The following is a 13,149-nucleotide window of genomic DNA, read 5'->3' as shown; positions in this document are numbered from 1 at the left end:
AATATGATTCAACCATATAAAAGAATGAAACTTTGATTTCAGCTTTAACATGGATGGACCTTGAGAACATGCTTAGTGATATAAGGCAGACTGAGAAGGATGAATATAATATGTTTCCACTTATATGAGGTACCTAGAATAGTCAAAGACAAAGTAAAATAGAGGTTACTGGGGACTGCAGGGAGAGGGAAAGGGGTTATTCATTATTTAATGGATAGAGTTTTTGTTGGGGATGATAAAGAAGGTTTTGGTAGAGGTAGTGGTAATAGTTATATAACATTGTGAATATTTAATGCTGATGAGTAGTACACTTAAGAATGGCTAAAATTACAAATATCATATATATTTTACAACACACACAAACTCCTAAAAAATAACCCAGCACTGATTTCATTAGATAAGTGTTTAGGCATGAGTGGGAATTACTAGGCTCATAGTGACAAATACAAAGTTTCCAAAATTCTTATTTTTGCATGAAAGCTCGAATTTTTCCTGAACGTTACAGACTCATTTTGTTCATTTTCAAGGAAATGTCTGACACAAAGCAAAGTCTGAATAACCATAATTTGTTGGCTATTCTTCTAATTAAAAATGGTATTCCATGAAAAAAAGTTTGGCTCATAATTTTATCGCATGAGTGCTTTAAGACAACTGTTGTAGTTAGTACTGCTGTAACAAATATGCCATAGGCTGGGGAGCTTAAACAACAAATATTTATTTCTCACAGATCCAAGATTAAGGTGCCAACAGATCCCATATCTGGTGAGGGCCTGCTTTCTAGTTTGCAGATGGCCATCTTGTTGTATCCTCACATGGCAGAGAGCAGAGAGAGAAGAAGGAAGCTCTCTGTGTCTCCTCTCATAAGGGCACTTATCCCACTCATGAGAGCTCTAGTGTCATGACTTATTTTACATCCTAGTACCGTCACATTGGGGGTTAGGAATTCAACAAACATTTAGTTCATAACAACAGCCATCATATTTTGATATGCTACAAAAGTGCTTTTCTCCCCCTAATTGTTATAAAAAACACAATGAAATACTCATTTCATATTCAAAACTCATGAAATATTCAGCATCTTAACCATTTTAGGAGTACAGTTCAGTAGTGTTAAGTATATTCACGTTGTTGTGAAATATCTCCAGAATGTTCTCATTTTGCAAAACTAAAGCTTCTGTCCCATTTTGTCACACACAATGAGATGTACTCAAGTGTTGAGATTTCATAAAGTTAATTTCTTTTTTTGCTTCATCAAGGAACTCTTAAGGTGAAACTGGCATTAAAAATTTTTTTTCAAGTACATAGCAGTGAATAATATAACCACTAGTAAGTAAAGTTTGGTGCCACTGACTCAGTTTGCATCAGCAGTTTTATACACCATTGTTTAGTACTATCAGTACAGATATAAACACAGTAAAGAGAGCAAATAATGTCTAAGTATTGTTGTGAAAATAGTTTTGACCTTGCAGACTTTCTGAAAGGTTCTTGGGAACCCCTCCAAGCATCTACAGACCACACATTGAGAACCACTGATTTAGAGCAGTCTTAGGAAGATCATTTTGGTGGCAGTATAGAGGAGAGAGATTGAAAAAACAAGGAGACCAATTCGTTCAAGTGAAAGAGGAGGAAAGCCTCAATTTGAATAACAGAGTGAAGATGAAAAGGAAAAGATAGATATAGGCGAAATTTCAGAAGTGAAATTGATTTACAGAATTACAGGTATGTCTTTAGGATAATGAAAATATTGCCTTTGTGCCAGATTTTATCCACTTACTCAATTTATATCATTAACCTAATTACTCATGAAAATTGAAAATTTCCCCAGTAGTATAAGAAAAAAAACAAATATAACTAAATTAATAATGTATCTGGAAGAGAAGAGTAAGCTAGCTAGTCAGTTATCTGCTTCTACTTATTGTTTTAGTTTGAGAATTTATGACCATGTCCTTTATCAACTTCTGAATTTACCCATGTGTTGAACATAGATAGCAATTCATATGTAGATCCGTGTATCATTAGTTTAGGAGAGTTTTAGGGACTAATGCCTTTTCCACTGCTCAGATTCTCAGTAAACAAATAGTACAAATTGGTTTAAACACTTGGTTCTTGATATTTCAGTTTGAAGGCTTTTTTCCCCCTCCTCAAACAGCAGTTCAAATGCTTCGCCTTCAGGAGGTGCACCACTAGTAGGAAGTTACGGATGTACTCCTCATTCATTCCCAAAGTTCCAGCATCCTTCTCACGAACTTTTGAAGGAAAATGGCTTTACCCAACAAGTGTACCACAAGTATCGTAGAAGATGCCTAAGTGGTAAGAGCCTTCCTTTATATAGCTATCTTTAAAATTAAAACATAATTCTAAAAAATTCAAGTTGTGACATTTAATATCAGGTTAAAATAGTCCTTTGTTAAAATTGCCTTAAGTAAATGTGTTCATATATATTCTTTATTCATGTATTTTGTAGCTTAGACACATTAGGAAATAAAGCTTACTATATTCTTGTTACTATTGACAAATGCTTAAATTTGAGCAGTGAGTCAGAAAATGGATTATTTGTTCTTTGTTTAAAAGAAACCCAATTGGGGATTAATATGTTTCAGCTTTCTTTATTTTACGCTATGTAAAACATCTGCTGTTTTGACTTTTTCCAGAGAGAAAACACTTGGGAATTGGCCAGTCTCAAGAAATGAATACCCTCTTTCGTTTCTGGTCCTTTTTCCTCAGAGATCACTTCAATAAAAGAATGTATGAGGAATTTAGACAACTTGCTTGGGAAGATGCAAAAGAAAATTACAGGTCAAATATTTTCTCATATTTTTACACTTGGAGGGAATTTTTAAAAAATACTAAAAACTAGTACAGAAGTAGCCTGATTTTGAACTGTGAAAGTACCACATGATAACTGGGAGAAGGACTGTGTTAGTTTTCTATTGCTGCATAGCAAATTACCCCAGAACGCAGAAGCTTAAAACAACAAACATTTATTAGTTCATAGTTTCTAAGGGTCAAGACTCCAGAAACAGCTTAGCTGGGTGGCTCTGGTTCAATTCTCTCATAGGATTGCAGTCAAGGTATTGGACAGGGCTGCAGTCTCTGAAGACTTGACTCAGGCTAGAGGATCTTCTTCAAGCTCATTCACTTGGATATTGGCAGGAGGCTTCAGTACCTTGGCACATAGGTCTCCCCATAGGGCATTTCACGATGTGACTTCACCCAGAGTGAATGATCTAAGAAAGGGGGAGAATTTCCAAGATGAACGCTTCGGTGTCTCACTTAACCTGCACTTGAAAGTGACATCACTTCTGCCATATTATAGTGTTCACACAAACCAACCCTGGTATAATGTAGGAAGGGACTACACAGGTTTGTGGGTATCATGTTTGGAACCATGTTAGGGGCTGGTACAAAGGCCAAATGTAATTTGAAAGACAGATTTTTCTCTCTCTTGCCCCTACCATTACAGATTCCCTTGGATGTGCATATACATCCCCAAATTGTTACATGCTTAGAGCCAAACCAGTTAAGATTCCTTGAGACAAGAAAAAATAAGGTCTCTCATGATACATCCTGACACACCTGTTCAGTCTCATTTTTTCCTACTACAGTTGACTGTTCAACAATACCAGTTTGAACTGAATGGGTCCACTTATATGCAGAATTTTTTCCATAGTAAACACTACAGTACTACATAATCCATGGTTGCTTGAATCTGTGGATGAGGAACTGTGGATATGGAGGAACCGTGTATACAGAGGGCCAACTTTTAAGTTAATACTCAGATTTTTAACTGTGGGAGGGTTGGCGCTCCTAACGTGCATGTTGTTCAAGGGTCAACTGTAGTTCTCTAGGCAACCGTGGTACTGAACTACGTGTTCTCCAGATGAACCGAGCTCTGTAGCCTTTAGACATCTGTACATATTCTTACCTCTGCTTATTCTTCTCTTCATCCTCCCTCTGCTTTGCTAACTCTTCTTTTTGTCTAGGTTAGATCTTGCTTCCATGAGGAATGTTCAGGGTAATTTGTGCCAATAGGGCTGAATTGAGAACAGACCAAGAGGATGAGAAGGAACATGAAATGGATTCATGCAAGCTAAGCTATTCATTCTTGGGAAAAAGGAGGAAGGAAGATGAGATGGAAGAAGAAAAAAGATAATTTTCCACTCAATATTTACCTAAATTTACCCTTCTTCAGGTTCTAAAAATGGATTCCTCTTGTAAAGCTCAAATAAGAATCTATTGTTAATCAATATTGTGATCAAGAGGAATACAAGATATGCAAATACATTTTTTTGAAAAAAAATATACATTTGCACTGACTTGTGTAAAAATAAAGCCCATTTAGTTTTCATCTAGAATCTTGATCAGGAATGATAAATAAATGGCATGTGTACCTCTTTTTCCCTCTTCTCTGTTCATTACTGACATCTCTAAATCAATCCCAGCATTGTTTAATATTATTCTTGAATTCAGATTTATAGTCTTTCTTATCACAGCTTTGATAGCTACTGCCAGTTTATCAGAGTTGGCACTGAAGGCAATATTTGCCATTTCTTTCTTTCAAAATTTTTTATTTTATGTTGGGATATAGTTGATTTACAATGTTGTGTTAGTTTCAGGTGTACAGCAAAGTGACTCAGTTATACATATACATATAATCCATTCTTTTTCAGATTATTTTCCCATAGAGGTTGAGTAGAGTTCCCGGTGCTAGTAGGTCCTTGTTAATTATCTGTTTTATCTACAATAGTGTGTATGTGTTAATCCCAACCTCCTAATTTATCCCTCCCCTCACCGTTTCCCTTTGGAAAACAAACCATAAGTTTGTTTTCAAAGTCTGTGAGCCTGTTTCTGTTTTGTAAATAAGTTCATTTGTATCATCTTTTTAGATTCCACATACAAGTGATATCTATATGATACTTGTCTTTGTCTGACTTCGTATGACAATCTCTAGGTCCATCCATGTTGCTGCAAATGGCATTATTTCATTCTTTTTTTATGGTTGAGTAGCATTCCATTGTATATATGTACCACATCTTCTTTATTCATTCATCTGTTGATGGACATTTAGGTTGCTTCCATGTCTTGGTTATTGTAAATAGTGCTGCTACGAATGTTGGGGTGCATGTATATTTTCAAATTGTAATTTTCTCCAGATACATGCTCAGGAATGGGATTGCTGGATCATATGGTAGTTCTATGTTTATTTTTCTAAGGAACCTCCAAACTGTTCTTCATAGTGGCTAATCTAGATTTTCTCATTCAAACTGTGTTTTGCTACCCGTTAGTGGGTTGTGAAATCAGTTTAGTGGTTCTAACTTACTTAAAAAAATAGAAAATATCAGACTGCACTGAACATAGTAAGGTTAATATGTTTTACAATTCATACATAAATACAAATTTAATTATTTACAAAACATATATGTTTTTATGTACACACATATATATGTGAGTGTTGACTTGGTCACAAGGTAAAATATTTTTCTTACTATTGGACTTAGAAAAGTTTGAAAGCATTTGTTATAATTAATCTCAGCATATTTTGCTATTTATGCAAATAATTTCTGTTTGTTCCTCAGGACTTACTATAACTTTTCTGATCCCATTTATACCCAAGTCTAGATTGGGAGTTCCTCTTCTTTGTTCCTATGGTATTCTGTGTATGTTTATAATAGCTTAACATACTACCTGATACATAGTAAGTGCTCAATAAATGGTTACTTTTATTAGGAAGAAGATCAGTACTGAATATATCCATTGACTAACATTAGCAGTAGGATGGTTTCAAGAAGAAAGGAGAGAAGTAACATTAATTACATACACATCTGCAATGTGCCAGCTCTGGTCTAAGTGCTTTACAAATATTATCTATTATTGAAAAGTAGGATATTATTATCCCCATTTTTAGAGAGATGATTATAAGCCTAGAATTCAAATGTAGTTCTTTCCGGTTCTCAGCCTTTTTGTTTTCTACTCATCTAAGCTGTCTCACAGTGATTGGTCAGTGAGTAAATGACAGCTGAGAGACTGGTCATTTGCCCCTGCTCTTTACTCCAGCATTTATGATGCATATTTGGATTGTATTATTAATGTCATATTTTTGATCTTTGGAATTAGTTTCCTAAAAAGTAAGACTAGAAATCCAGATATTGTAGTAGTCAGTTGGCCTTTACCCAAAATCTAAGCATCCTAACATTCCTCTAAAATGTCATTTACTTGATAAAACCTAAAATTTCTCAATCCTGCTTTCCAGAAAGAAAGAAAGAAGCCTAGGCTTCAGCCCCAGAGATTATGATTTCATTGGTTTGGAGTGGAGCCTGGGCGTCAGCATTTTTTTAAAGCTCCCTAGATGGTTCACATAGGTAGTCAAGGTTGAGAACCACTGGTATCAATATAATATGATCCCATAAGAGGAGTATTAAGACAGGTTTGTCATTCTGAACTGTTGTTCCTTTAGTACTCAGTCCCCTTAGCCTCAGTCATACAAGCTCAAGGAATAGTGTCATTTATGGCTACCAAAGGAAAGGGCTCAGGTTAGTGTATGGTTGGTAGTCCTGCATTCCTCTTGCCATCTTACCAAGAAACCTGTTTATTCTTCCAGAGACACCGTCACTCTCTATCTTGTAAATAAGCTGGTTACAAAGGACATATGCATGGATACACACACACACACACACACACACACACACACACACACACACCCTTCTTCCTGTGAATAATGGTTGGGCAGTATTATGATACCAGGAATGAAGAAATATAGCCTCCCCTCCACTGAGGCACCCAGAATGACTTAAGGATTCTACATGAGGGATTTTCTAAATTGCGACATGCTTTCTTTGAATGAGCTGGATGGTCCCTTTACTGCTGTCCATTGACCATGTCCATGTCCACTCTCATGGGTTCTGCTCATCACCATTAGTTGAAGGTTGACCCCATGTAGTTTCTTGATCCACTGTCCAAAACTTGTCTCAGGTTCTTTAGGTAGCTGTAATTTTTCTGATTTATGCAGTGATACAATTCTTTTGGCAAAATATCTTTTATTTAATATACTTTATAAGCAGGAAGGCTCTCTTAGGAGACATTTAATTAGGTTTGTCCCTTTATAGTTGAATGGGTCAACCACACCTAGAGTCTGTGGCCCAAGAGTATGGTCTTTATCTTCCTAGAGATTATGTTCGAGTATTTAATACCATGTACTAACACACCATTATAAGCCTTGGTTTGGGAAAAAATCTAAAACATTGCCAGTTTGTCACTAAATCTTTTGAAATACCGGGGGAAAATGCCAGGGAGTTCTTCAGAAATACCAGGGAGAGATCCTGTGTCTGTTCAAAGAAGCCATAGTGTAGTTGTCCAAGGGCTGCCTCTTATCTTGCATATTCCCAGTATACCTCCATGAGATGCTATGCCTGAGTCAACAAAAATAGCAAAGCCAGCTGTAGATTACTAATTACCACTTCAGCTAAAAATCTGCATACTAAAAATTAGATACATTTGAACACTTTTGTTTGAGATTATTTGTGTCATGTTTTCCTGTATCAGTGCTGTTAAATATGACTATTTGCATTGTCATAGGAAAAATTTTATCATAAACTTTTTATTTTCTTCCCACAGGTATGGATTAGAATGTCTGTTCAGGTTTTATAGTTATGGACTGGAAAAAAAATTCAGACAAGAAATTTTTAAGGATTTCCAAGAAGAAACCAAAAAAGACTGCGAATCTGGTAAAATAAAACAATAAACTTATTCTATTTGGAAATTGTAAATCTGAGTCTGTCAATAAATAGGGAGTTTGTAACTTTTTTTTAGGGCAGACTATTTAAGACTTTCAGGCCACTATTATGGTTTGTGATGAAGGATACAGCACCATATAGTACGAAGGTCTTACTTGTGAGATGTTGGAAAATAGCCACTCCGAAGTGTTTCCTTATTTGTATTTTGTCTTTATTCATTTGACACACATGACTACTCACTGATGTTCCATTACATGAAAATTCTATGCAACATGAGCAAGTGTGTTTGGAAAGGTGGAATAGCACAGTGAGTAACAGTGCAGACTCTGGGCTAGATCCGTAAGTCTGAATCCCATTTCCCCTACTTTGTAGCTCTGTGGCCATGGGTAAGTTACTTAACCTTGTTAGAAAAACAAACAAACAAAAAAAAACCCAAAACCTTGTTAGCCCAGTTTACTCATCAGTAGTATACCCAAGAGCACCTATATTACAGGGTTGTATATAGTTCAAATTAGTTTAATATACAATAAACCACTTAAATAATACGTGTTACATGGCAAATCCTCAGTAAATGTTAGCTGCCATTATTCATTACAATGTCTTATCTTCAAGATCTAGATAAAGTGTACATAGAAGACATGGTTTAATGCTGGTAGGATCATATCCAATATGAATCATTTTTTAAAGATTCTATATATTTTATCATGTATATTCTTCTTTGTTATTAGGTCAGCTGTATGGATTAGAAAAGTTTTGGGCTTACCTAAAATATTCTCAATCTAAGACACAGTCTATTGACCCCAAACTTCAGGAATACCTCTGTAGCTTTAAGAAGTTGGAAGACTTCCGTGTTGACGTAAGTTTTAAGTCCTTTCCCCTGTATTATTTTTATTACTCTTATGTTTGAGCTATCAGTGACTTTAAGTTTAATTTTATAATATTTATTTATTTATTTATTTATTTATTTGCGGTACGCGGGCCTCTCACTGCTGTGGCCTCTCCCGTTGCGGAGCACAGACTCCGGACGCGCAGGCTCAGCGGCCATGGCTCACGGGCCCAGCCGCTCTGTGGCATGTGGGATCTTCCCGGACCGGGGCACAAACCCGTGTCCCTTGCATCGGCAGGCGGACTCTCAACCACTGCGCCACCAGGGAAGCCCAGTATGATTTTTATTTTTTAAATTTAATTTTGAAAATTTAACTTTCCAGTTTTGAAATCAAACTTTAAAAGAGGTGCAAAAATAGTATAGCGAATTCCCATATATTCTGTTTACCCAGAGTCCCTAAATGTTAATATCTTACATGACCATGGAGCAATGGTCAGTTCACTTTAATTTTGATATGCATGATAAACATTTTATGGATTTAGTAACTTTTATATGGATATGTTACTCATTTCTCACTAGGCAGTTTTTATTTATTTTTATTTTTTTAAAGATTTCTTTATTATTTCTTTATTTTATTTTATTTATTTTTGGCTGTGTCGGGTCTTAGTCACGGCACACGGGATATTCGTTGTGGCACACGGGCTTCTCTCTAGTTGTGGCGTGTGGGTTTTCTCTTCTTTAGTTGTGTTGTGCAGGCTCCAGGGCCTGTGGACTCTGTAGTTGTGGTGTGCAGGTTCCAGAGCATGTGGGCTCTGTAGTCTGCAGCACGCAGGCTCTCTAGTTGAGGCACGTGAGCTCAGGAGTTGTGGCATGTGGGCTTAGTTGCCCCACAGCATGTGGGATCTTAGCTCCCTGACCAGAAATTGAACCCACGTCCCCTGCATTTAAGGTAGATTCTTTACCAGTGGACCACCAGGGAAGTCCCCTCACTAGCAGTTGTTAAATTTTTCACTTTTTATGTACTTGTATCCTATAGTTTCCATAACACGTGCTCATGTAACATGGATTTATGGTTCCCCACATAATAAAATTAGGGCAAGAATGTTACGTGCATGTGTAGAGACAGGAGAATAGGGTTTAGACAATTTGATTTCAAGAGGAAAAGGAAAACATTTTAAGAAAAGAAGTGGATGAGCATAATAAGATAAAGGAAAAGGAGAAAGAAGAGAAGAGAGAAATAAGGAAAGAAGAATCAAAAAGAGCAGAAAAGAGAGAGGTGAAAGGAAGGCTAGGTTCATCTCTGCTTAGTATTATAATTAGTTTGTCTTTTGTAGTTTTGTGTAAATAGATTTGATAGCCCAGGGATGGAGTTAATAGAAATGCCTCCATCTCTGGAATTAAAGAGCTGTGTTTCAGACTTCCCTGGTGGTCCAGTGGTTAAGACTCCACACTTTCCAATGCAAGGGGCACACATTCGATCCCTGAATGGTTCCCAAGATCCCTCATGCCTTGCAGCATGGCCAAAAATTAAAAAAAAAAAAAAAAAAAGCTATATTTCTAGAGTGGTCCAGCCAGTTCTGTCACAAGATGTCCCTGCTTTATAATACTAGTGATTTTTGCCCTATCTGAACAGAAGCCAAGAATTCAGACCTCTGCTTTTAAATTTGTGTCATGTTTTCCTGTATCAGTGCTGTTAAGTATGACTATTTGCATTTTAAATACTGTGGAAGTTTGGAGAAGAAAGGGATTAGAGTTATAAATGCTTTGCAACTGACAAGTTTCATAAAGAAGGAAAATGTCCTCTCTGAAACATTTTCCCAGAGACAACGAACCCAGCCTTATCCTTATGCCCTACTATTTAGTTCAAGCCCTAAAACATAGGAGTAGCTTAATACACATGTTAAATGAAAGAATTGACTGATAAGGAGGAAATTTAAGTTTAATACCTTAAATTGCTGTTAAGTTTTCATTATACTAATAAAATCTACTGAAGTGCCGGCATAGTTTCCCTCTGTTAGAAAAGTCTGGCCTTAGATTTTGAAGGGAGGAAAAAATAGTAAAATCATCACTATGTTGTCTTTCATAATTTGCAGCCCCCTATAGGTGAGGAATTTGGAAGAAAAAGACATTCATCTACTTCTGGTGATGCGAGTAATCGTCACAGACTTCCATCTAATTCCTCTACAAAGTCACCGAGTGCTGCTAAACCTACACCTGACAGTCAGCTTCGGGTCCCAACAAACTCTCCCAGAAGGAATACTTCACAGCAGTCCAATGACAATTCACACCAGAACAGTGCTGCCTCAGTCTCAACACATGGTGAACTGCCTGAGAAATAGACTCTTATGAAAGTTGTTTGCCCTTGAAATCAACATTTACATCAGTATTTATTGGGGGAAATCCTCTGATGTTTAATTGTGATAATCAGAAAAAAGAAAAAGGAAGAAAAATGGCAGCATTATTTTCTAGAAAGATAAATTCTAAAAACGTTTTCCCTGATTTCACGAATAAGTTTAATTTTGGTAACCTTTTATAGAGATCCTCTAGTAATATATTTTGGTCTCAAATATATATTTGAAATAATATATTTCGTTTTCAAAGCCATTGTTTATAAGAACAGCATTCCTTAAATATATACAAAGACAACACAAGGAATGCCTAACGTTTCAGCTCATACTTCTTAAAGAAGATATAGTATGTTATAGTCATCTATTCTATAGAGCTTTCTTAAAGAATCCAATAACCCCACTGTCAATTCATATTTGAACTTATCAAAAACAAAGGACAATTATGTATATGTTTTTTAAATTCAGAAAAAGAATGTGAAATGATACATTTGCTTTTCTTTTAGATTTATAGTTTAAAGAAAACTTTTTTTTTTTTTTACAGAAGTAGAAATATATTGCAGTTATATTGAAGTATATGCACTTTGGATGTTGGGTTTTGCCTTTTTCCCCGTTAGTCATACCTCATGATTTCCATAGTTATTGTTGTGTTGGTATGGAATGTTCTGAATTGGCATCAGCCAGTTACATATTAGAAGAGATTTACTTTTTGTGACTGTATAAGCCTGCACAAGTAATTGAAAACTGAGTTGGGATTGGTTGGAATACTGTCCTAAATTAGTTAAATCTTGCACTGTTTTGAATGCATTTGCTGTTTGTACATCTGCAGGTGTGTATGTCACAAGTAATCAGATTATCTTCAGTTTAAAAGGAGTACCTTTTTGTGTCATTTACTTTTGTTTTATGCTTATAAAAAGTGTTTTCAAGAAACGAATTGACTTCTAATTTTTATTGCTGTTGCAACTGACGTAAATGATAGTTTCAGTTTTTGTGGGAATTAAAATAAAGCACTTATTCTAAATTATTTGAATTGATTTTTAATTACTTTTGTTTAGAATACAGCTGAAAAGATGTAATTTTCAAATTCTGCTAGTAGAAGACCACTGTAGTGGGTGGGCCAAAAGTTTCGTTCAGTTTTTTCTATAAGATGGATCTAGTAGCACTTAGTTGTCTTTAACTTTATTTGAAACAATTTTGTTAGATTGTATGTGACAGCTGTCAGATCAGTGTGCATTAAAAAAAGACTTACCAAAATTGGTGAATTTTTGTGTAGCCATTTAAATATTGAAGATGGAAGAAAAAAACAATATTTTCAGCATATTATGCTTTATTATTTCAAGAAAGGTAAAAATGCAACTGAAACGCACAAAAACATTTGTGCAGTGTGTGAAGGACGAGCTGTGACTGATCAAACATGTCAAAAGTGGTTTGTGAAGTTTCGTGCTGGAGATTTCTTGCTGGATAATGCTCCACGGTTGGGTAGACCAGTTTAAGTTGATAGGGATCAAACCGAAAAAATAATTGAGATCAACATTATACCACGCGGAAGATAGCTGACATACTCAAAATATCCAAATCAAGTGTTGATAATCATCTGCACCAGCTTGGTTGTGTGAATCTCTTTGATGTTTGGGTTCCACATAGGTTAAGTGAAAAAAACCATCTTGATCATATTTCCTCATGTGAGTCTCTACTGAAACGTAATGAAAATGTTCCGTTTTTAAATTGTGACGGGCGATGAAAAGTGGATACTCTACAACAATGTGGAATGGAAAAGATCTTGGGGCAAGCGAAATGCACCACCACCAACCACACCAAAGACCGGTCTTCATGCAAAGAAGGTGATGTTGTGTATATGGTGGGATTGGAAGGAGTCCTCTATTATGAGCTCCTTCTGGAAAACGAAACGATTAATTCCAACAAGTACTGCTCCCAATTAGACCAACTGAAAGCGGCACTCGATGAAAAGTGTCCAGAATTAGTCAACAGGAAATACATAATCTTCCATCAGGATAACGCAAGGCTGCATGTCTCTTTGATGACCAGGCAAATATCGTTACAGCTTGGGTGGGAAGTTCTGATTCAACCGCTATATTCACCAGACATTGCACCTTCGGATTTCCATTTATTTCAGTCTTTACAAAATTCTCTTAATGGAAAAAATTTCAATTCCCTGGAAGACTGCAAAAGGCATCTGGAACAGTTCTTTGCTCAAAAAGATGAAATGTTTTGGGAAGATGGAATTACG

At 36.0% G+C, this 13,149-nt stretch overlaps 1 protein-coding gene across 9 annotated transcripts in view; it reads left to right on the top strand.

Annotated features, from left to right (window-relative positions):
* LARP1B (La ribonucleoprotein 1B) overlaps positions 1 to 11,217 on the top strand; it is a 128,204-nt gene extending 116,987 nt beyond the window's left edge. For 3 of the 9 annotated variants that reach the window (XM_082838619.1, XM_082838621.1, XM_082838617.1), the window contains exons 16-20: positions 2,150 to 2,310; positions 2,652 to 2,796; positions 7,612 to 7,721; positions 8,459 to 8,586; positions 10,650 to 11,217. In XM_082838619.1, coding sequence (XP_082694745.1) covers positions 2,150 to 2,310; positions 2,652 to 2,796; positions 7,612 to 7,721; positions 8,459 to 8,586; positions 10,650 to 10,895 — 790 coding nt within the window. In that variant the 3' untranslated portion in view covers positions 10,896 to 11,217. The remainder of the gene's footprint in view (positions 1 to 2,149; positions 2,311 to 2,651; positions 2,797 to 7,611; positions 7,722 to 8,458; positions 8,587 to 10,649) is intronic. The other 6 variants (XM_082838620.1, XM_082838622.1, XM_082838625.1 and 3 more) reach the window with 3 other exon arrangements.
* Positions 11,218 to 13,149: the final 1,932 nt, after the last annotated feature.

This window comes from Leucopleurus acutus, assembly GCF_964270905.1.
Source record: "Leucopleurus acutus genome assembly, chromosome: 4".
Lineage (NCBI taxonomy): Eukaryota > Metazoa > Chordata > Mammalia > Artiodactyla > Delphinidae > Leucopleurus > Leucopleurus acutus.
This window is presented reverse-complemented; position numbering and strand designations above follow the sequence as displayed.